The sequence below is a fragment of the Balaenoptera acutorostrata genome, chromosome 20, assembly GCF_949987535.1.
Source record: "Balaenoptera acutorostrata chromosome 20, mBalAcu1.1, whole genome shotgun sequence".
NCBI classification, from domain to species: Eukaryota; Metazoa; Chordata; class Mammalia; order Artiodactyla; family Balaenopteridae; genus Balaenoptera; species Balaenoptera acutorostrata.
The window spans coordinates 36218826-36245065 of NC_080083.1; the positions used below are offsets into that span (position 1 = coordinate 36218826).

Sequence of the window (26240 nt, forward strand, 5' to 3'; positions counted from 1 at the left end):
CCACAGAGTATCTTATTTCACTTTAAAAAATCATTTTGTTTACTTTTAAAATTCAAACAATACCAAATGGCACAAGATGAAAAATGAGTCTTGTACCCCCACCCCGCCCCTCCTTTTCCTGATTCCTCTTGGTTTCTCCCCAAGAGGTAAGCATCACCCCAGTTTCTTGTACACTCTGCCAGAGGTACCAGAACACATTGCTCCCCAGTGCCCCCACTGCCTCCATCACTCCCTGTTATCTCATGCCTCGCCTATCTCATTTATGTTGCCTGCTGACCACTGTGAGCATTTGAGTATATCCTAGAGGGCAGCAGCTTGTGATAAACAAGAGTCCATAGGGACAAGAACACGGTGAGAGATAAATGTTAAATAATTAACTTGCATACAGTGACATGAGGAATGAGCAACGGGACTTATTCTCAAACATTTGCTATTTCTAATTTCTTTGAAAAACTGGCATCAAGGATTCTAACCTGACCAGTGGGACCCGGGACACCCACATGGGGGAATGTTAAGAAGGTGATCTGTGTGCTCTGCTAGTGCCTATGTGTAATTGTGTCCACCAAGCTCCCCTTAGGAGTCATTTCCTCTTTGGAGACCAAATAACTGGAGATGGAGAATTATTTGCTTAAAGCCTTGTGAATCAGGGATTGAATTAAATGACATTAAGCTAGAAATAACTTTTCTAAGACAAGTTTTAGTATGTTAATTAAGGTGGACTAACCTTGAATTTTCACAGTTTAAGGATAAAAGGTGGCCTGAATGTGAGTCAATATATGTTTAGAAAGAGCTTTTATGCTATCATCTTTATAACCATTGAAGCAACTACTTACAGCATGGAGGATGGGGAAAGGGTAAAGAAAATTATTTTGTATTACTGTGCCCCACCCACCCCCAGCATTGCATATGTCAGACTTGGTTGAAGAAGATGGTAATTTCCTGAGTCCCACCTCAGACCTATCTGGTCAGTCTGGGGGTGGAGCTGGGGCTGTATCCAGTTATGGTGCTCAGAACATCATCTTGTCCACTTCTTTGCAATAAATAGAAACCAAGCATTGTTCAGGTACCGGGGATACAGCAGGAAATAGGAAAGGTAAATTCGAACATGCCTATATTATTTCCCACCCCTCCAAAAAATATATTTAAATTTATAGGAGTGTACTCAGCCTATACTTGATTTGAGCTAGCACAGGTAACTAAGGTGTTTTCCCAGCCCACAAAAGGAACAGAGAAGCAGATATTTCCATGGGGGCAGTAATGCTGGTCAATCAGCTAATACCACCTTGATTTTCTTTACTCTATCCAATTGGTCACTCATTAGAGAGTCCAAAAAGTTGGATACAGACAACCAACAATGAGAGGCTTGGCAAGAACTCTGGAGCACTCAAAGGCTTGGCAAGAACTCTGGAGCACTCAAATCTAGCAGGCTAAGATTTAAAGCAGAGTTCTAGTCCAGCTAAGGGAATTGGAGAACTAACCCTGAAACCAAAACTGAACCACAGTGATACAGAGGAGGCCTGCTTGCTGAGGGTTAGGAGAAGCACAGTGAAGCAGAAAGAGACCAGATTTGAAATCAGACAGTCTGCATCCAAACTCTGACTCTTTAGCTCACTAGCTATGTGACACTGAGCAAGTTGCATAACCCTCTGTGTGTTAGTTACCTCATCCAGAAAATGGGAAGATCACACCTACCTTGTAGATTTCGTGTAAGAATTTAAAATGTTCATAAAGCACCTAAGAAGACACAGAAGGCAAATTATTAAATTTAAATTTTATTCATAAGACTAAATTATTAAAATAATATTAAATTAATGAAATCATTGGTTGGCAGCAGTGGCTCAATAAACAATTAATATATAGGACTCACACCTGGAAACCTACACACCAGAGCTATAGTGGAAAAACTCATTCCAGACACATCTCTCTGCCGTCCACTCCCTGGTCAGATAGTGGGCAATGCTGGGGTATCGGTGAAGGGCTTCAGTGCCAACAACTATGTGAGGCAAGAACATGCCCAGCCTAATGCCAGCCACCTGCCCATGGTCCCCTTGAGAGAGATGGAGGATAAAGAACATTCTCTTTATGTAGCCTACACCTTTGCAGATCAGGCAACATCTTTCACACCGGTCTCAATTCCTCCTGTCATTACCACCAGCACCAATCATGTTCAAGGGATGCTTTGCTGCAGTGGCACTGCCTAGCATCCCTGAAAAGTTAGAATTGAAAGATACCATCTGTTATTTGAAGAGCCAATATTGCCATACATGGGTTCATTTTTTATCTTAATAACAATAATAGGATTAGTATAATAACAAGCAGCACATTTGATCATTTCATCTGGTTTTTCAATACTGACTCCAAAATCCTAGTCTCTTCACATAGGAAGAGCAGTGACTCAGATGGATGGGCTAGAGAGACGAGTAAACTTAGCATTCCTAAGGAAGAATCTATCCTCCCTGAAGGGTTAAGAGTGGTGGGTGAGATCTTGAAAGTATTTCAACCCTCTTGTGCAACTTCATCTATGGCAACTCAAAGCTGATCATTCTGGTCCAGTTCCATTTTCTTTTTTACCCACATCTCAGTCACTTCCTGCCTAACTGCTCCAACCCACGAGCTCCAAATATTTATCTTCTCTTTCTTTCAAAGCTACGTTGCAAAAATACCTGCTCCTAACACTCCACATCCTTTGTCTCCATCTCCCTTCTTAGCATCTAATCCTCTCCATTTCTACTCAGTGCTCTAAAATCTACATGGCACAAAACATCTGGGCAAGCACTGAGAGGAGCTCCGTATCCAGATGAATGATATCATGTAAATGGTATGTCCAGATGTCAGGCTGATTTTTTTCTATTTTCTATTTTTCTATTTGTGTATCCACAGCCTTAGTGCTCCAGCATTTCTAACTGAGTCAGTATGTTAGCGTACCCTCCGTGTTAAGTAATTTAAAGGATAAACAAAAGAATAAGAGGAAGGGGAGATGTGCTGTACTGAGCAAGAGACAGAGTTAATTGGTTGATTTCTAGTCTCGGGTCTGCCACTTGTACAATCTTAGATAAGTCTCTCAAACTCCCTGTGTCCCAGTTTCCAGGTTTATTGAGTAAAATGTTGGGCTTGATTATCTCTAAAGTCCTTTTAACTCTAAAATCCACTCTACCCTAATTTTGCCAATTTATGTATATGCTACACTGTAGTGAGGCCAATAATTTGACTCCAGTTGTTCCTGCCACATTGTTTATCCTTGCAGTGATGCCTCCAGAGTGCCTATATGAACAAGCAGCCTACTGGCTTCTTGAATTCAGCCTTTACAAATCAGCCCTTTGGCATCTTGAGCTACTCAGCAGGAAACCAGACTAAGTGGTGTTCTTAAATCTCTTAGGCTCATTAATTACATTCAAAGAAGACCTATTACACACCTCAGCAGAGCGGTTAGAGACACATGATAGGAAACCTCTGTTGCCAAGAAAGGACACCTAATTTATATGACATGATTGTCGGACCTTCTTCACTAATTCCGTTAGGCACTAAGCCAACATTATGAGCTTGGCCACCCAGTTGCTAACCCAACACTAGGATAGTCAGGTATGATCCATTTCTCAGCAACCAGCAAGTTGTGGATTGGGATTTGCCCTGCCACCTGGGGGCTTAGAAATCTCCAAGGATATTCAGGCCAGGCCTGGTGAAACAAATTAAACCCAGTTTGGCATATCTGTGGGGAACCATAGTTGGGCTTTAAGAGTTTATCCCCAATCCCAGAAGCTACTTATAATCTAAATGATTTCCCAAACACTCTTTCTGCCAACTTCTGACCTATTCTCTTTTAAGACCTGTAGAATTTGGAATCAAACAGGCCACGGCTGGATTCTGGCTCTGCCAATTTCTAACTCCGCGGCTTTAGCTAGAGTCATGTAACCCCTTTGAGCCTCCATCTCCTCCTCTGTAGAACATGGATAATAATGCCTTCCTCACATGGGCAGTGTAGGGATTAAGTGGAGACACTAAGTGCAAGGCCTAGCACACACCACAATCCCTGCTGCTGTCATCGATGTTAGGGTTACAGCCACCAGCCCAATGTGTTCACCCAAATTACAGTAAAAGACAATCTGCTAGAGAAGACTGTACCCTAAAGGCAAGAGTGCCAGCACTCCTCTGTTAGGAGTGAGCAGGGCCTCTGCCAGCTCTATATAGAAAAATAAATTGGGACCATTATCAAATTTCTAAAGTTTACAGAGTCAGTGAAAAATGGAGTGCAGCATCTCTATGGTAGCTTTGAAGGTGTTGTCTGAGACAGTGGGAAGACCACGAGTTTTGGGTCATAAAGTCTTCTTTTGAGTGCTAGTGCCCTTGCTTGCTCTTCAAATAACCTTGAGTAGAGTCTTTAGCCTATCTGTACCTAGTTTTCTGATCCATAAATTGATGCAGCATCTGACACATAGTAAGTCCTCAAAATTTGTGAGTGCTCTCCACCCTGTATCTCCCAACCAACTAAATGCAAGTAGCCCTGTGCACGTCAGATGGCTGTCTCTCTCTTTTACACAGTTGAAATTCTGTTTCCTGTCTGATACTCCATTTGTAGTGTTACATTTCTGTATAAGCTGTGGGGAATTATTTCTGAGTATTTAGAGATTTCAGTCAGACTGCCTTGAGAGAGAATGAAATGGAAATGTCACATAAGCTTTGTAATACACCAAACGAGTAACTACTTATTGAATCTTTTGTAATTTCTGAAGGTAAGATTTACTCAAGCTTAGCTGTCCACAGCAAACATCAACCCTACAAGTGCTATCTCCTTTAAAACAAAAGATTGTCAATGTGCTTATTTTGTGAATTGAGTCTTTTTAAAAAGTTAAGTTTTCTTAAAAAGATACCCCTCCTCTTTTTTTTTTTTTTTCCAATCTGGTAACAGGAAGTTTGACAACCTGAGGGACTTGTGCCAGAATCACCTCTGATGCCCCGTGCAAACTCAAGGATAAATCTACCTTGTTGTGCATATATCTTTCGATGGAAAAAAAAAAGTTAAATTGTTTCTTTACAATTGTTCTATAACTCAGACATACATTATTTTTTTTGACATCTTTATTGGAGTATAATTGCTTTACAACGGTGTGTTAGTTTCTGCTTTATACAAAGTGAATCAGTTATACATATACATAAGTCCCCATATCTCTTCCCTCTTGCGTCTTCCTCCCTCCCACCATCCCTATCTCACCCCTCTAGGTGGTCACAAAGCACCGAGCTGATCTCCCTATGATATGCGGCTGCTTCCCACTAGCAATCTATTTTACGTTTGGAAGTGTACATATGTCCATGCCACTCTCTCATGTTGTCCCAGCTTACCCTACTCCCTCCCTGTATCTGCAAGTCCATTCTCTAGTAGGTCAGCGTCTTTATTCCCATCTTGCCCCTAGGTTCTTCATGACCATTTTTTAAATTCCATATATACGTGTTAGCATACGGTATTTGTTTTCCTCTTTCTGACTTACTTCACTCTGTATGACAGACTCTAGGTCCATCCACCTCACTATAAATAATTCAATTTCGTTTCTTTTTATGGCTGAGTAATATTCCATTGTATATATGTGCCACATCTTCTTTATCCTTTCATCTGTTGACGGACACTTAGGTTGCTTCCATGTCCTGGCTATTGTAAATAGAGCTGCAATGAACATTTTGGTACATGACTCTTTTTGAATTATGGTTTTCTCAGGGTATATGCCCAGTAGTGGGATTACTGGGTCGTATGGTAGTTCTACTTTTAGTTTTTTAAGGAACCTCCATAGGGTTCTCCATAGTAGCAGTATCAATTTACATTCCCACCAACAGTACAAGAGGGTTCCGTTTTCTCCACACCCTCTCCAGCATTTATTGTTTGTAGATTTTTTGATGATGGTCATTCTGACCGGTGTGAGGTGATATCTCATTGTACTTTTGATTTGCATTTCTCTAATGATTAATGATGTTGAGCATTCTTTCATGTGTTTGTTGGCAATCCATATATCGTCTTTGGAGAAATGTCTGTTTAGGTCTTCTGCCCATTTTTGAATTGGGTTATTTGTTTTTTGACATTGAGCTGCATGAGCTGCTTGTAAATTTTGGAGATTAATCCTTTGTCCGTTGCTTCATTTGCAAATATTTTCTCCCATTCTGAGGGTTGTCTTTTCGTCTTGTTTAGAGTTTCCATTGCTGTTCAAAAGCTTTTAAGTTTAATTCGGTCCCATTTCTTTATTTTTGTTTTTATGGCCATTTCTCTAGGAGGTGGGTCAAAAAGGAACTTGCTGTGATTTATGTAATAGAGTGTTCTGCCTATGTTTTCCTTTAAGAGTTTTCTAGTGTCTGGCCTTACATTAACGTCTTTAATCCATTTTCAGTTTATTTTTGTGTATGGTGTTAGGGAGTGTTCTAATTTCATTCTTTTACATGTAGCTGTCCAGTTTTCCCAGCACCACTTCTTGAAGAGGCTGTCTTTTCTCCACTGTATATTCTTACCTCCTTTATCAAAGATAAGGTGACCATAAGTGCCTGGGTTTATGTCTGGGCTTTCTATCCTGTTCCATTGATCTATATTTCTGTTTTTGTGCCAGTACCATACTGTCTTGATTACTGTAGCTTTGTAGTATAGTCTGACATCAGAGAGCCTGATTCCTCCAGCTCCATTTTTCTTTCTCAAGATTGCTTTGGCTATTCAGGGTCTTTTGTGTTTCCATACAAATTGTGAGATTTTTTGTTCTAGTTCTGTGAAAAATGCCAGTGGTAGTTAGATAGGGATTGCATTGAATCTGTAGATTGCTTTGGGTAGTAGAATCATTTTCACAATGTTGATTCTTCCAATCCAAGAACATGGTTTATCTCTCCATCTATTTGTATCATCTTTAATTTCTTTTTTCAGTGTCTTATAATTTTCTGCATACAGGTCTTTTGTCTCCTTAGGTAGGTTTATTCCTAGATATTTTATTCTTTTTGTTGCAATGGTAAATGGGAGTGCTTTCTTAATTTCTCTTTCAGATTTTTCATCATTAGTGTATAGGAATGCAAGAAATTTCTGTGTATTAATTTTGTATCCTGCTACTTTACTAAATTCACTGATTAGCTCTAATAGTTTTCTGGTAGCATCTTTAGGATTCTCTATGGAGAGTATCATGTCATCTGCAAACAGTGATAGCTTTACTTCTTTTCCGATTTGGATTCCTTTTTTTTTCTTTTTCTTCTCTGATTGCTGTGGTTAAAACTTCCAAAACTATGTTGAATAATAGTGGTGAGAGTGGGCAACCTTGTCTTGTTCCTGATCTTAGTGGAAATGGTTTCAGTTTTTCACCATTGAGGATGATGTTGGCTGTGGGTTTGTCATATATGACCTTTATTATGTTGAGGAAACTTCCCTCTATGCCTACTTTCTGGAGGGTTTTTATCATAAATCGGTGTTGAATTTTGTCAAAAGCTTTTTCTGCCTCTATTGAGATGATCATATGGCTTTTCTCCTTCAATTTGTTAATATGGTGTATCACATTGACTGATTTGCGTATATTGAAGAGTGCTTGGATTCCTGGGATAAACCCCACTTGATCATGTGTATGATGGTTTTAATGTGCTGTTGGATTCTGTTTGCTAGTATTTTGTTGACAATTTTTGCATCTATGTTCATCAGTGATATTGGCCTGTAGTTTTCTTTCTTTGTGACATCTTTTTCTGGTTTTGGTATCAGGGTGATGGTGGTCTCGTAGAATGAGTTTGGGAGTGTTCCTCCCTCTGCTATATTTTGGAAGAGGTTGAGAAGGATAGGAGTTAGCTCTTCTCTAAATGTTTAATAGAATTCGCCTGTGAAGCCATCTGGTCCTGGGCTTTTGTTTGTTGGAAGATTTTTAATCACAGTTCCAATTTCAGTGCTTGTGATTGGTCTCTGTATATTTTCTATTTCTTCCTGGTTCAGTCTCGGAAGGTTGTGCTTTTCTAAGAAGTTGTCCATTTCTTCCAGGTTGTCCATTGTACTGGCATATAGTTGCTTGCAGTAATCTCTCATCATTCTTTGTATTTCTGCAGTGTCAGTTGTTCCTTCTCCTTTTTCATTTCTAATTCTATTGATTTGAGTCTTCTCCCTTTTTTTCTTGATGAATCTGGCTAATGGTTCATCAATTTTGTTTATCGTCTCAAAGAACAAGTTGTTAGTTTTATTGATCTTTACTATTGTTTCCTTCATTTCTTTTTCATTTATTTCTGCTCTGATCTTTATGATTTCTTTCCTTATGCTAACTTTGGATTTTTTTTCTGTTCTTTTTTCTCTAATTGCTTTAGGTGTAAGGTTAGGTTTTTTATTTTAGATGTTTCTTGTTTCTTGAGGAAAGATTTTATTGCTATAAACTTCCCTCTTAGAACTGCTTTTGCTGCATCCCATAGGTTTTAGGTCGTCGTGTCTCCATTGTCTCCGTGTCATTTGTTTCTAGGTTATTTTTGATTTCCCCTTTGATTTCTTCAGTGATCACTTCGTTATTAAGTAGTGTATTGTGTAGCCTCCATGTGTTTGTATTTTTAACAGATTTTTTCCTGTAATTGATGTCTAGTCTCAAAGCATTGTGGTCAGAAAAGACGCTTGATACAATTTCAATTTTCTTAATTTTACCAAGGCTTGATTTGTGACCCAAGATATGATCTATCCTGCAGGATGTTCCATGAGCACTTGAGAAGAAAGTGTATTCTGTTGTTTTTGGATGGAATGTCCTATAATTATCAATTAAGTTCATGTTGTTTAAAATATAATTTAAAGTTTGTTTTTCCTTATTTGTTTTCATTTTGGATGATCTGTCCACTGGTGAACATGGGGTGTTAAAGTCCCCTACTGTGACTGTGTTACTGTCGATTTCCCCTTTTATGTCTGTTAGTATTTGCCTTATGGATTGAGGTGCTCCTACGTTGGGTGCATAAATATCTACAATTGTTATATGTTCTTCTTGGATTGATCCCTTGATCATTATGTAGTGTCCTTCTCTGTCTCTTGTAATAATCCTTGTTTTAAAGTCTATTTTGTCTGATATGAGAATTGCTACTCCAGCTTTCTCTTGATTTCCATGTGCATGGAATATCTTTTTCCATCCCCTCACTTTCAGTCTGTATGTGTCCCTAGGTCTGAAGTGGGTCTCTTGTAGACAGCATATATATGGGTCTTGTTTTTATATCCACTCAGCCAGTCTATGTCTTTTGGTTGGAGCATTTAATCCATTACATTTAAGGTAATTATCGATACGTATGTTCCTATTACCATTTTCTTAATTGTTTTTGGTTTTTTACTGTGGGTCATTTCCTTCTCTTGTGTGTCCTGCCTATAGATGTTCCTTTAGCATTTGTTGTAAAGCTGGATTGGTGATACTGAATTCTCTTAGCTTTTGCTTGTCTGTAAAGGTTTTAATTTCTCCATCAAATCTGAAGGAGATCCTTGCTGGGTAGAGTAATCTTGGTTGGAGGTTTTTCTCCTTCATCACTTCAAATATATCCTGCCACTCCCTTCTGGCTTGCAGAGTTTCTGCTGAAAGATCAGCTGTTTTTCCCTTGTTGCTTTTAATATTTTTTCTTTGTGTTTAATTTTCGATAGTTTGATTAATATGTATCTTGGCATGTTTCTCCTTGTATTTATCTTGTATCAGACATACGTTATTACAAACTGGCTCTCCTTCCACATGATTGATATTTGGAGAACAATTTTAGTATAACTGACTTTTTAAATTATATAATATAGAAAAAAAATATATCTATATACTATATAACTACATATACCAACCTGTTATGTGTGGTGTCAACACAACTGGTTAAGAGCTGTTTGAACAAGATGTAGTAAAGAAAGCAAATGGGGGGCTTCCCTGGTGTCGCAGTGGTTGAGAATCTACCTGCCAATGCAGGGGACACGGGTTCGAGCCCTGGTCTGGGAAGAGCCCACATGCTGTGGAGCTGCTAGGCCCATGAGCCACAATTACTGAGTCTGCGCGTCTGGAGCCTGTGCTCCACAACAAGAGAGGCCGCGATAGTGAGAAGCCCGTGCACCGTGATGAGGAGTGGCCCCCACTTGCCACAACTAGTGAAAGCCCTCGCACAGAAACGAAGACCCAACACAGCCTAAATAAATTAATTAATTAATATTAAAAAAAAAAAAAAGAAAGCAAATGGGATTTGAAGGTAAATTTGATTGTTAATTTTATGTGTTAACTTGTCTGGGCCATGGTGCCTGGATATTTGACCAAAAATTATTTTGGATGTTTCTGTGAGGGTAGTTTTGTATGAGATAAACATTTAAGTCAGTGGGCTTTGAATAAAGCAAAGTTCCCTTCATAATATGGGTGGGCCTCATTCAGTCAGTTGAAAGTCTGAATAGAACAAAAAGAATGGCCTCCCCAGAGCAAGAAGTAATTCTGCAATATTTGGCCTTAGGACCTGAACTACAGTATCAACTCTTTCCTGGATCTCCAGCTTGTCAGCACTCCCTACAGATTTTGGACTTGCAACCTCCATAATCACATGAGCCAATTCCTTAAATAAATCTCTTTCTACATATATATACTCATTGTATTAATTCTGTTTATCTGGAGAACCCTGACTAATATAAGTAATTCCAAACACACCGGGGGTTACTAGGCTATCAACCCATATTTGAAGAAAGCATTGTTAGGTAATCGGTTGTGCAATCTAATAATTCCCAGTGGTTAAAAGTACAGACTTTAGAGTCAGAGACATGTGAGATCAAGCCCTGGCTCCCTCGTTCATGGGATGTTTGCCTCAAGACGCAAAAGAGCCACAGAGACCAAGGAGAACAGGTATGCTTGTGGGAGGCCTGCACTCCATGCAGGGTTGGCCCCATATCTCCACATCAAATAAAAAGCAAACAGCACAGGGCTAAGTACCACTCTAGGTTTAGTGACAGAGAAATTGTAAAGATTAATTAAGTTCATGTTCAGTATTTAGCACCATATCTGACACCATTTAAGGATTCAAACCAAGATGCCAACTGTTATAAACAGGATTGTTGCTTATTTTCAAAGAATGAAAATTCTCCTTAAAAGCACACTGGCTGAATTTATTTCCCTCTAATGCTGCAGTGTCAGCAGACTGAAAGAGGAGATGAGTCCCTTAATAAGTGGCCCTGGCTAATCATGAGCTGCCACAAAGCACCATATCTGCTATATAAGAACAACCAATTTTACAAAATGAATTAACTGGGGGTAAATTTTTGCTTTGCCAAAAACACATTACTTTTAGACTGTTTCAAGTAATCAAGATGATACTGATTGACACACAATCTTGACAGGCATTTCTGTCTGGAGCATCTGTTACCACTTCCCTCAATGCATTAAGCTCCACCCAGTCTCAAACCAGTGTAAATGTCTGCAGATGAGGCAGCCAAGGGACTTCCTGACTTTGGGGTTTCTCCAGGCCTCCTCCTGGGATGAACTTCAGCAGCCTAGTGTCCTTTCCAGTTTTCTATTTTCTTGAAAAAGAATCCTGCTGCCTCTGGAACTGTCTAAGCCCTGTACCTACAGCCTGGAGAAGAAATGAAAATCCCCAACATATTTTCCATCTGAAATGAGCTAAGATATTTGCATTTGCTCACATCAAGAAAGTTAGACTAGTCAGAAGGGAGTGGCAGGGCATATTTAAAGTGATGAAAGGGAAAAAGCTACAACCAAGATTATTTTAACCAGCAAGGATCTCATTCAGATTAGAGGGAGAAGTTAAAACCTTTACAGACAAACAAAAGCTAGGAGAATTCAGCATCACCAAACCAGGTTTACAATAAATGCTAAAGGAACTTCTCTAGGCAGGACACACAAGACAAGGAAAAGACCTACAGTAACAAACCCAAAACAATTAAGAAAATGGTAAGAGGAACACATATATTGATAATTACCTTAAATGTAAATGGATTAAATGCTCCAACCAAAAGACATAGACTGGCTGAATGGATACAAAAACAAGACCCATATATATGCTGTCTACAAGAGACCCACTTCAGACCTAGGGACACATACAGACTGAAAGTGAGGGGATGGAAAAAGATATTCCATGCACATGGAAATCAAAAGAAAGCTGGAGCAACAACTCTCATACCAGACAAAATAGACTTTAAAATAAAGACTATTACAAGAGACAAAGAAGGACAGTACATAATGATCAAGGGATCAATCCAAGAAGAACATATAACAATTGTAAACATTTATGCACCCAACATAGGAGCACCTCAATACATAAGGCAAATGTTTACAACCATAAAAGGGGAAATCGACAGTAACAAAATCATAATAGGGGACATTAACACCCCATGTTCACCAATGGACAGATCATCCAAAATAAAAATAAATAAGGAAACACAAGCTTTAAATGATACATTAAACAAGATGGACTTAATTGATATTTATAGGACATTCCATCCAAAAACAACAGAATACACTTTCTTCTCAGGTGCTCATGGAACATCCTGCAGGATAGATCATATCTTGGGTCACAAATCAAGCCTTGGTAAAATTAAGAAAATTGAATCGTATCATCAAGTATCTTTTCTGACCACAACGTTATGAGACTAGATATTAATTACAGGAAAAAAATCTGTAAAAAATCCAAGTACATGGAGGCTAAAGAATATACTACTTAATAACCAAGAGATCAGTGAAGAAATCAAAGAGGAAATCAGAAAATACCTAGAAACAAATGACAGTGAAAACACGATGACCCAAAACTTATGAGATGCAGCAAAAGCAGTTCTAAGAGGGCAGTTTATAGCAATACAATCCTTCCTCAAGAAACAAGAAACATCTAAAATAAAACACCTAACCTTACACCTAAAGCAATTAGAGAAAGAAGAACAAAAAAACCCCAAAGTTAGCAGAAGGAAAGAAATCATAAAGATCAGATCAAAAATAAATGAAAAAGAAATGAAGAAAACAATAACAAATATCAATAAAACTAAAAACAGGTTCTTTGAAAAGATAAACAAAACTGATAAACCATTAGCCAGACTCATCAAGAAAAAAATGGAGAAGATGCAAATCAATAGAATTAGAAATGAAAAAGGAGAAGGAACAACTGACACTGCAGAAATAGAAAGGATGATGAGAGATTACTGCAAGCAGCTATATGCCAATACAATGGACAACTTCTTAGAAAAGCACAGCCTTCTGAGACTGAACCAGGAAGAAATAGAAAATATAAAGAGACCAATCACAAGTACTGAAATTGCAACTGTGATTAAAAATCTTCCAACAAACAAAAGCCCAGGACCACATGGCTTCACAGGCGAATTCTATTAAACATTTAGAGAAGAGCTAACACCTATCCTTTTCAAACTCTTCCATGACTCTTCATGTCAATAGATGCAGAAAAAGCTATTGACAAAATTCAACACCAATTTATGATAAAAACCCTCCAGAAAGTAGGCATAGAGGGAAGTTTCCTCAACATAATAAAAGCCATATATGACAAACCCACAGCCAACATCGTCCTCAATGGTGAAAAACTGAAACCATTTCCACTACGATCAGGAACAAGACAAGGTTGCCCACTCTCACCACTATTATTCAACATAGTTTTGGAAGTTTTAGTCACAGCAAGCAGAGAAGAATTAGAAATAAAACAACCTAAATCAGAAAAGAAGAATTAAAACTGTCACTGTTTGCAGATGACATGATACTCCACACAGAGAATCCTAAAGATACTACCAGAAAACTACTAGAGCTAATCAATGAATTTGGTAAAGTAGCAAGATACAAAATTAGTGCACAGAAATCTGTTGCATTCGTATACGCTAATGATGAAAAATCTGAAGAAGAAATTAAGGAAACACTTCCATTTACCACTGCAACAGAAATAATAAAATACCTAGGAATAAACCTACCTAAGGAGCCAAAAGACCTGTATGCAGAAAACTATAAGACACTGATGAAAGAAATTAAAGATGATACAAACAGATGGAGGGATATACTGTTTTCTTGGAATGGAAGAATCAACATTGTGAAAATGACTCTACTACCCAAAGATATCTACAAATTCAGTGCAATCCCTATTTAACTACCACTGGCATTTTTCACAGAACTAGAACAAAAATCTCACAATTTGTATGGAAACACAAAAGACCCCGAATAGCCAAAGCAATCTTGAGAAAGAAAAACAGAGCTGAGGGAATCAGGCACCCTGACTTCAGACTATATTACAAAGCTACAGTAATCAAGACAGTATGGTACTGGCACAAATTAAAAAAATAGATCAATGGAACAGGATAGAAAGCCCAGACATAAACCCACACACATATGGTCACCTTATTTTTGATAAAGGAGGCAAGAATATACAGTGGAGAAAAGACAGCCTCTTCAATAAGTGGTGCTAGGAAAACTGGACAGCTACATGTAAAAGAATGAAATTAGAACACTCCCTAACACCATACACAAAAATAAACTGAAAATGGATTAAAGACCTGAATGTAAGGCCAGACACTCTAAAACTCTTAGAGGAAAACATAGGCAGAACACTCTATGACATAAATCACAGCAAGATCCTTTTTGACCCACCTCCTAGAGAAATGGAAATAAAAAAATAAATAAATAAACAAATGGGACCTAATGAAAATCAAAAGCTTTTGCACAACAAAGGAAACCATAAACAAGATGGAAAGACAACCCTCAGAATGGGAGAAAGTATTTGCAAACGAAGCAACAGACAAAGGATTAATCTCCAAAATTTACAAGCAGTTTATACAACTCAATATCAAAAAAACAAACAACCCAATCCAACAATGGGCAGCAGACCTAGACAGACATTTCTTTAAAGAAGATATACAGATTTCCAACAAACACATGAAAGAATGCTCAACATCACTAATCATTTGAGAAATGCAAATCAAAACTACAATGCGGTATCACCTCTCACCTGTCAGAATGGCCATCATCAGAAAATCTACAAACAATAATTGCTTCAGAAGGTGTGGAGAAAAGGGAAGCTTCTTGCACTGTTAGTGGGAATGTAAATTGATGCAGCCACTATGGAGAACAGTATGGAGGTTCCTTAAAAACTAAAAATAAAACTACCATATGAGCCAGCAATCCCACTACTGGGCATATACCCTGAGAAAACCATAATTCAAAAAGAGTCATGTACCACAATATTCTTTGCAGCTCTATTTACAATAGCCAAGACATGGAAACAACCTAAGTGTCCATCGACAGATGAATGGATAAAGAAGATGTGACACATATACACGATGAAATATTACTCCATTATAATAATAATGGAATATTATTAAAAGGAAATGAAATTGAGTTATTTGTAGTGAGGTGGATGGACCTAGAATCTGTCATACAGAGTGAAATAAGTCTGAAAGAGTAAAACAAATACCGTCTGCTAACAATATATATGGAATCTAAAAAGAAAAAAGAAAAATGGTTATAAAGAACCTAGGGGCAGGACAGGAATAAAGATGCAGATGTAGAGCATGGACTTGAGGACACGGGGAGGGGGATGTGTAAGCTGGGACGAAGTGAGAGAGTGGCATGGACTTATATATCCTACCAAATGTAAAATAGATAGCTAGTGGGAAACAGCTACATCGCACAGGGAGATCAGCTCGGTGGTGCTTTGTGACCACCCAGAGGGGTTGGATAGGGAGGGTGGGAGGGAGACGCAAGAGGGAGGAGATATGGGGATATATGTATATGTATAGCTGATTCACTTTGTTATGAAACAGAAACTAACACACCATTGTAAAACAATTATACTCCAATAAAGATGTTAAAAAAAATAATAAATAAATAAAAACCAATGAACAAAATTGTTTTCCGTGGGAAAAAAAATAAAGATCATTAGACTTGGAATCAGGAGACCTGGGTTTGCTAGCTGTATGATTCTAGACAAGTCACTGAGCATTCACAAACCACTCTTACTTCTCTCACTTACATGGGCATCGTATCTCTCATCTCATTTTGTAGTGAATTAAAATAAAACAAAAAGGAGAACTGTGAGGCAGCCAGAGGCAACCTGGATATCCCCTGCAGCTTCAACGTCTCCATTCAGTTCTGTTTCCTGGTCTACATAATACAACTTTTTCCAACATGCTGTGCACCAAAGTAGTTCATTGGAATCACTATAATTAGCATTATAGGTAAAATGACACTGCTGCAGTGTTAATTACTTCAGTGCAGATGTACTGTTAGATATCATACATAATATTGTCAAGCCTTTTTTTTTAAATTAAAGTGCAACAAACCATACCCTTGTTACACAGCTTTTCTTGATTAATATAAATTAATGTTATTTCAATGTCTGGGGGAAGGGTGGGGGAATAGGTGTGTTGCCTCTAATTGTGAGAACACATACGCAAATGGTAGAATTTCAGATGTATTCCCCATAACTTCCTTCTCCCACTCTGTTTTCTACATAATGGAGATTGTAAGCTCCATGAGGGCAGGGACCATGCCTGGTTTTACTCACCACACTATCCTCAGCTCCTAGCACACAGTCAGATGAATGAATGAAGATAGAGCCATGGAAGTAGAAGGAGTATGGAAGTATGGAGTGGAAGAACTAGAAGGCACACTGGTTTATTCCTGATTACCCTGGTTTCATGTTTGCTTCATGGCCTTCAAAATGATCTTGGATGCTTCCCACAGCTGGAGCTTTAAAATCCAAAATGAGAGATAAGTGAATCATCACAATGCAGAAGTCTGTAAAAGTTCTTCATTGTGACTTTTAGAAAGCAACACTATATTCCACTGGGCTATGGGAAGTGGGTAAGATCAACACAGGTCCCACAAGGTCAGCTAGGCACCCATTGTCAAAAGTAAATGAAGGAAAAGAATGAAAATGTTTGACCATTAAATGTATTAATTCTCACAACAAACTCATGAGGGAATTTTTTCCAATTTTTATGTGTGTAAAATACACATCTTAACCATTTTTACTTATACATTTCAGCAGTATTAAGTACAACCACCGTCCATCTCCAGAACTTTTTTTCATCCTGCAAAACTGTAACTCTAGGCCCATTAAACAATAACTCCCATTCCTCTCTGCACCCCACCCCTGGCAACTACCATTCTACTTTCTATCTTTATGATTTTGACTACTCTAGGACTTCATGTAAGTGGAATCAATAAGTAATTACTGATAAGGAGGGATTTATTTCTATCATTCTCGTATTCATTCTCTATAAACCTTATAGTTTTTTATCCCTCATTTTCATAGGGGAAATTGTCTTATCTCTATTTTACAGTTAAGAAAACTGAGGCTTCAAGTAATTAACTGAACTTCTCAAGGTCACCAAGAGGCAGATTGGGAATCTTTTGACTCAAGAGTCCTTTATTCTTCTCTCTACTGTGTGCCATTGTGTTAATTACTGGGAAAATGCAGATGAGCATAGGACATGGTCCCGGCCTTGCTTCAATGGGCAAAAATTTTCTTAGGAACATTAGACAGACACATTAAGAGGATTTTATAAGTGCGGGGAAGCCTGATATACTTGCTCATTGGAACAGAGCACATATCCTATAAGAATTTGAAGCAGGTCCTGTTATGCAGCCTTGTATACTATAGGGGTCCATGGATGTTGCTTGTTGAATTAATGCAATTTGAAGAGAATTTGAGATCCAGCCCTGCTCTGTGGGATCTACACTCCACAGCAAATGGATTTGACAATAGATAATAAGCACTGTAATAATGTGTACACCATCTGACCCAGAGTTTGCCTAATGACATATCTGCACTAGTAAAAAGGTTTATCCATAAGGATGTTCATTGCAGTATTTTTTTTTTATTGAGTGAAAGATTCTTTAAATTGTGTAGTGCTTTACAATTTTCAAAAGTTTCACGAAGATGATTTCATATAATCCACTGTTAACCCTTTTTTTCTACTACTCCTAAATTGCTCCTCCCTCCCTCCTTCTGCCCACTGGTAACCACTAGTTTGTTCTCTATATCTCATTGCAATATTTTTTAACAATAGTGAAAAAGTGAAAGGGCTGTAAAGATTCAATAATAAGTCATATATGTTTACAGTGGAATATTATGAAACTATTTCAAAGTGATATTGCAAAAGAACAGTTAATAACCTAGAAATATTCATGTGACTAAAAATAATATGTCTTTACTATATATATTTATATATTAATGTACAAATATGTAACAAATATATTAAATATATTATACATATGTTGTGTATAATATATTAAATATATAAATTTATATAGATATATTAAATTTTTATATATAATAATATATTTATATATATATAAAATCATATACCCTTGTATGTGAAAAGCATTTATTATCACACATATAAAATGATCTCATTAAAATATAGATATATACGGTTATGAGTATGAAGAGTCATATACCAAAATATTAGTGGTGATTATTGGTTTACTGTAGAATTGTGGCTGATTTTTATTTCATTGAGCTGTTCTGGGTCTTCCTGCCCATGTATAATACCTGTATATTATCTTAATAAGTAGAAAAAATAAATTTTGCTTAAAGATGGATGCAGTGTCAAACACAAATCTATCTCTACCATTTTACTGCAAAGAAAGTCATAAATTGGGACAAGAAAAGAAGACAAGCTCTCATTATATCATACTGACTAAATATACATTTATTTGAGACTGGAGAACAGGCATAGAGTCTTTGATAGGGATCATTTGGTTGCAAGAAATAGATAACTTAAGAAAAAATAAATCCCTTTGTAAGATGTAAAGTATCAGAGAAAGCACAGCCCAGGCCTCACGAAGGAAGTGGAACAAAGAGGTGCAAAGGGTTTCTGAAGGTGAAGTAGATATTCTCTCCAATTCTCGCTCGGCATGGTTTCCTCTGTCACTCTTGGCATATCTGCTGCTTTCTTCTCTCGTTCTGGTATGACTTTCCAGCTGATTACCAGACTGACTGTCTGAGCCCCAAGTGACTTTCTAGTTCAGCTACTCAACAAAGACTGTCCAGAGTTTCTGTTGATAGTTCCAGAGTCACATGACAGAGAAGATGATTGACTTAGAGTATATCAGTTAGCTTTTGCTCTATAACAAACTATCTCAAAGCTTAGGGACTGAAAACAACCAAATTTTTAGCTCCGCAGTATATGGGAAGCTATGGTCTGTGGGAAATTCTTCTGGTGCAGGCCAGACTAAGACAGTCAACTGGTGGATCAGTCATGGAATGGCCAGCCTAGGATGGCTTCTCCTGGGATGGTTCTCCTCACTCTGGGTCATCCTCCAGCAGGCTAGCCCAGGCTTGTTTGCATGATGGTTTCGAGTTTCCAAAAAGGAGTAAGGACACGTGCAAGGCCTTAGACGCCAACTCTCAGAATAAGCATGTTGTATCCACTACATGCTATTGGCCAAAGCAAGTGACAAGGCCAGTCCAGATTCAAGAGGTGGAGAAACAGACGGCCCTATCTTGATGGGACCGGCTACAAGGTCACATTGTAAGTAGTGTAGTTACAAGGAGTGGAAGAATTCTAGCCATTTTTGCAACCTGCACATAATCTGCCAGCGACTCAGGCTGACACAGGCTCCATCTTGTAGCTGTATCACATTTACAAATTCCCATATTGCCCCTTGATTGATGAAGCAGGGGAAGAAAGAGACTGGAGTATCTTACCTAAGCTTTTCACTGTTTCAGCCTGTAAACGACATTTGTCATGTCCCCTCACAGACCATGGCCAACATCAGCACATGGGCTCCACCTTATAGCAAGATGGTGCTATAGTGAGTCAGTGGAGTATTTTGGTAAACACTGCTGTCTCTGCCACAGTGAGAAATCTACAGAACTAAACTAACTGATCATTCACAAGTCTAGTGCCAGAAAGGTGGAGGGGCAGGTAAGGTTAGTGTTATAGAGCAAATATATGAAAACCATATCTAATGAAGTTGTCAGAAGTTACATGAATCCCTTAAAGCAAGGGTCTCCAACCCCCGGGCCACGGACCGGTACCGGTCTGTGTCCTGTTAGGAACCAGGCTGCAGAGCAGGAGGGGAGCAGCAGGCGAGCGAGCAAAGCTTCATCTGTATTTACAGCTGCTCCCCATCACTCACATTACCGCCTGAGTTCTGCCTCCTGTCAGATCAGCACTGCATTAGATTCTCATAGGAGTGCAAACCCTACTGTGAACTGCACATGTGAAGGATATTTGTTGTGCACTCCTTATGAGAATCTAACGCCTGATGATCTGAGGTGGAACTGAGACAGTGATGCTAGTTCTGGGGAGTGGTTGCAAATAGAGATTATCATTAGTAGAGAGGTTTGACTGCACAGAGACCATAATAAATCAATTGCTTGCAGACTCATATCAAAATCCTATCTGTGAGTGGCAAGTGAAAACAAGCTCAGGACTCCCACTGATTCTGCATTATGGTGAGTTGTATAATTATTTCATTATATATTACAATGTAATAATAATAAAAATAAACTGCACGATAAATGTAATGCACTTGAATCATCCTGAAACCTCCACCCTCCCAGTCCGTGGGAAAATTTGTCTTCCACGAAACCGGCCCCTGGTGCCAAAATTTTGGGGACTGTTAGCTTAAAGAATCCCTAGGAGTCAGAGTAAGCAGGTAGAAAATCCAAGTAGCTCAGCAATCCATAGCCCGGAAGCATGCCATCCAGACCCACTCAAAGTCTCCCTTAAGTTTTCAATCTGCCCCTAGAGCTAAGTCAACCCCGAAGACTAAGGCAATAGACTCACAGGTAGGAATCAGTGTTCTAGAATCAAGTGTTGAGAGGTGCTAAGGTCATAGTCAACAAAATGAAGCTGAGCATCAAGTTCAAGAGAAAAGGAGGGAAAGAAACCCCAAGCAGTAAGGTTCAGCTTGCAGGGGCTGAAGCAAGATGGAATAGGAAGTCTGTAAAATGGGAAGCTTATATGAATCTCTTTAGCTTAACATTGAGGCCACAAACTGCAAGAAAGTATCAGAGCTCTGACTCTTTGCAGTGTCTAGTTGCAGGGGTGAGAGAAGGACCTAAACCAAGACACACCAGACTGAATGCTTGAGACTACAAACATAAGCCTCAGTCTCCCCCTAAGGTTTGCTCTTATTCACTCATTTTAGCTTACTTGTCTCTCTTTTGGCCTTTGTAGCATCTCATCCTTACTAACTGCTTTCTCCAATTTCTCACACCTGAGATTTTAACTTTTACAGCATCTTTACATTCCAAATATTTATGGTAAGAAGACAAGTTAATTCTTTATAAGTGCAACGTGCAAAATATTAGTCACAGTTGATGAGGTTTCCTTTGAGTTCCTACCTCAGGTTCCTAAATGATAATGTGGCTTATGACTCACAGAAAGTACCATAGATTCCAGGTAGGGCAGAAATGCTCTCTGGGGAGGCTGTCACTCCCTACTCCACATGTGGAATTAGCCTAGTGTCTTCCTATCAAAAGGAAGCAAAAGGCATTGGTCTAAACACCATGCTGGGTTGAGTGAGAAATTGTGAGAAATGGAAGGAGGAGAGCCTTGTTTGACCTGTTGCTCATTGCCTTGCAGGTCAGTGGGACCATGTACAACACTGGAAGACATGTGTCCCTGCGCCTGGACAAGGATCACTTGGTCAACGTATCAGGAGGGCCCATGACATACAGTCACCGGCTGGAGGAGGTCCGGCTACACTTTGGGAGTGAAGATAGCCAAGGGTCAGAGCACCTCCTCAATGGACAAGCCTTCTCTGGGGAGGTATGTGAGGTTATTGAAGTACTACGGGTAAGTGCCAATTAATAAGATTTGGTGCTTATTTATATCCAAGGGGTGATGACAGATGGAAAGACTGCTCTTGTATCTATGAAATAAGAAGGTCTGTGCCTCCTTTCTCCATCTGTCTTTTGCAAGTTGACATAGAAGTTTATAATGAGCTTCCAGTGTTTTCCAGGGAAGACCACAGTGAAACTTGATATTTCCTCCTGAGACATTGGTGCAGCTCTCTTGTGACTAATGCCCTAAGATATCACCAGATCATTACTTCAACCCTAAACCCTCACCTTACATGTACATCTTCATTTACACCTATCTGTGCAATCAGCCCCCTATATGTCACATATGTTTGCATAGATTCCATAATTCTCCTTTCTGGCAGAATGGGTCTTATTTGCACAAAACTACTACGTATAGCGAAATAAATGTCAGGGAACTACATAGTCTGAGTGTCTGCAGAATGTGCCACCATTAATGGTGAGTATCACTGTGTCTACCATCAACCCAGACAGAACTCAGGCCACATCAGTGAGCCAAACCACACCTTCAGTTATAGGACAAGAGCTACAATTTAAACAAATATCATGTGTGCTATGACATATGACACTTGATAAGCAGGGTGTAGTTAATTTGGCCTCTTTTACCTCCCTTACACATGAGGGTGGTTATCAGCTAGAGGTCAGGTGTCCTTATATGCTAAATATCTTGTAGCTAGGTTTCTGTTGAAGAGTCCTCAATAACTGATGTCAAGAAGGCTTTCAAATAACAGAAGTATGCATCTCACTATTGGCTTGGTCTTTTTAATATTTTTAATCAAGATCATGATTAAACCTGGCATTGTTTTAAATATAATAAGGCCACACACTGAGAAAGAGATCCACAGCTGAATGAGTCCAGTGGCCAGATTTTAATGATCATTCAAAATGCATCAACTGAGAACCTACCTAGGCACTGTGCTAGTCACCAGGGATACGGAGATATATATATGTAAAGACATAGTTCCTACCACAGAGGAGCTCAAAGAATACTATATTCAAATCATTAAAGTATAATGCCATGCTGTAATGGAGATGTACAAAGACCTTGGCCATCTCTAAGGAAGAAGTGACAAATTTTCCTTGAAGTGTGCAGGAGAAGTTTCACAGAGGAGGTGCCCTTTGAACTGGGCTGAGAAGAGAAGCAATGCAGAACAAGTTTAAGAGCATCAGCTTTGGCATCAAAGAACCTGAGTTTGTACCTCCTGCTGTGATACACAGTAATTGTGTGACCTTGAGATGGTTACTTGATCCTTCTAAGGCTGAGTTTATATACCTCTCCAGGTTGTTTTGAAAATTAAGTGGGATTAAAGATGTAAGGATCACTAGAAGTACTCAATAGTTGATAGACAACAAAGATAAAGCAGGAAACAAGGAACAGCAAAGTCACCAAGGTGTGTCAAGGCACTGTGCATGGGGGAAGCTGCACGTGGATTTCATCTGTGGTCTATTAATAATGGCTGCATAGAGGACCGGGTTGAGCAGGAATATGAGTCTCCTTCCTGAATCTGTCGGGAAAAAAAAGCTAGGAATGATTAGGGATGTCTGCCAAAGGGACATGAGAATGTAATGGGAAATTCTGAAGAGTTAGAGATCCTGAACTAACATATAGCAGGGAATATGATGAAAGCAGGGCAAAAACTCATGAACTGAGAATGACTGGGGACTGCCAGTCTGAATTAGAGACTATTTAAAATTAGATAAACTCTTCCTTTTTAAATACGTTATTTTAAGATTTGTATTCATTTTCTTTGTTGACTGACATTTATTTGCTGTTATTTCTTTGTTTTTCTCCCCTACTGAAATTTAAATTCCAGTGCCTATCACAATATTGTCTCAGAATAAAAATGAATTTATGAATGAATTTATTAAATGAATGAGTGAAAAAATATAGATGGCTACCAGGCTAAAATCTTTACATTGTAGAATTTCTTAAAGTTGCTTGTTTCTTCAATATGTAATAAGGGTGCTTTGTAACTTGTATATAAACTACAATTTTGGAGTAAATGAGGGCTTCCAAAACCCTTAAGGGAAACATATAACAATTTGATCTTGATGTATTAATTTTCCTAGACCTACTCCGGACCACAAGTATCAGCTGCTCCAAAGAACCTGCATTTTCAAAGCTCCCAGGAGAGTATGAATATTAGGTTTGTGAAGCACTCCATCAGTAGTACATTATTAAGTGTTCTCAATGAAAAAAGCATTTAAACAGAGTTGCGAATTAGAATTAACTGGGGAAAATTGCCAAAATATTTACATTTGAATCCTTCTCCGGAAGAAGCTGAATTAGTCTCCAGAGAAGGGGTCCAGGAATGTGCATTTGTAAAAATTTTTGCGAGAGAATTTGGTTAGTTACCACTGTGTCAATTTCAGCTCAGGTTCTGCCTGAATTATCTCAGTTTTCTAGAGAAGGAGGACTTAATCAACAAAGCCATCCTGCACAAAAATTTTAAAAGGCGCACCCGAAGTAATTGCCCCCTGGACATGGCAAAGCTGGGGTGCTATCTAGACTAATGGTATTTGGAGAACAGCTTCCCAAGCAGAGCAGCCACACACACATCCCCTGCTCCAAGGCAAGATTGACATTCAGCCTCAGCACAAATAGTTACACTTTGCCCTGAGTACACCACATCAGATATATCACATTTCTTTCTGAGCCCCTGAGTATGAGTGGTCTAAAAACTGGTGTGGGTTTAGGTGCAAAAAACCAGAATGTTGAAAGCACCAAAACATGTCATGTGGAAAGTGTTGGATAGGCATTGATTTTTGAGATACCTCAAAGATATTGCAGGTTCCAGGCCACTGCAATAAAGCGAAGATCACAATAAAGCAAGTCACGTGAATTTTACTTCCCAGTGCATATAAAAGTTATGTTTACACTATACTACAGTAAGTGTGCAATAGCACTATGCCTAAAAAAACATTGTGCATACCTTAATTTAGAAATACTTTATTGCTAAAAAATGCTAACCATCATCTGAGTCTTCAGTGAGTCACAGTAGTAACATCAAAGAACTGATCACAGATCACCTTAACAAATATAATAATAATGAAAAAGTTTGAAATATTGCGAGAATTACCAAAATATGACACAGAGACACAAGTGAGTAAATGCTATTGGAAAAATGGCACTAATAGACTTGCTCAATGCAGGGTGGCTGCAAACCTTTAATTTGTAAAGAACACAGTATTTTCACAGTACGAGAAAGTGCAACAAAACAAGGTATGCTTGCATTTAGCCCTGCGAGATCAGCTTGGTGGTGGTCTGTGACCACCCAGAGGAGTGGGATAGGGAGGGTGGGAGGGAGAGGATATGGAGATATATGTATACATATAACTGATTCACTTTGTTATACAGCAGAAACTAACACAACATTGTAAAGCAATTATACTCCAATAAAGATGTTTAAAAAATAATAAAAATTAATTCATTAATTAATTAATAAAAATAAATAAAAGGCTTTAGTGAGCAAGAAGAGTTTAACATCTTCTATGTGGGATGAGGGGAAAACATAGGGTCAATTGTCCAAAATTCAAGAGAGATGGCAGTCAGCTAAATATATGTTCTAACAATGAGAGCTATCTATCTATGGAATGAGTCTGCCTCTGAAAACAATGAATTCTCATCACTGAAATTATTATCATGGAATGGAATTTGAGGACTTCATAAAAGTGACTCATCCTAAGAAGCAAGTGAGCTATGGGCTTTACTGTACCTTATAATGCCAAAACTCTACCCAACCCATGATTTCCTTAGGGAAAATATTTTCCAGTTGCTTTCTACTGAGGGTTAGCCCCAGTTAAGTAAGTATATTTCATCCATAGATTAACTGTTTATTTTTAGTTTGAGCTATTTTCAGAGCTGCCTTTGTTCTCTATTTTGAGCTATCCTCTGAGAGGACCTAGGTAAACACTTCGGCAGCAAAGCATTTGTTTATTGTGTTGACAATGAATAATCGCATTGCCATCTGCCCCATCTATTATTGCTGATCACGATAAGCCAGTTAATGCCGAGCATTTTCCTTGGCGCAGTGCAGCAGTCGTTATCTGAAGAGCTGTAGATTAATTGCAGTCTTGTCTAGTGAGGTTATTGTAATTGATGGTCATCATTTGCTTTGTTTTATAAAGCTGTGTGGATGTACAACACTGTCAGCAGCTGTGTTTTTATAAAAATTATTCATGTCCTACACAAGAACTCCTGGATGCATTGTCGGAGATTGGTGATAAATGAGCATATTCAGAGATTCAAGCGTCTCCATTTTTTTAAGATGGGAAAATTAGCCATTTTTAATAAGTAAGACATTTAGCTTGCTAATCGTGTCTGAGTGGTTAGATTAATGTCCAATACAAAGTAGGGTATTAATGAAAAGAAAAAATACATTAACCAGGAAAAAGATAATATTTGAAAAGAATCATGTCCCTGGATTAAGTTGCAGTAGTGAGTTTAGATAAGAAGAATCTTTCTTATTTGGGGAAATTGGAAGTATTCATTTTGAAAACCTTCCTTAAGTTCTTCA

The 26240-nt window shown here is 38.5% G+C and overlaps 1 protein-coding gene across 7 annotated transcripts in view; it reads left to right on the forward strand.

The window, feature by feature from the left end:
* Window positions 1–26240, forward strand: part of CA10 (carbonic anhydrase 10) — a 622534-nt gene that overhangs the window by 495319 nt on the left and 100975 nt on the right. For all 7 annotated transcript variants that reach the window (XM_057535532.1, XM_057535531.1, XM_057535529.1 and 4 more), the window contains one exon: window positions 21485–21670. In XM_057535532.1, the coding sequence (XP_057391515.1) occupies window positions 21485–21670 (186 nt within the window). The remainder of the gene's footprint in view (window positions 1–21484; window positions 21671–26240) is intronic.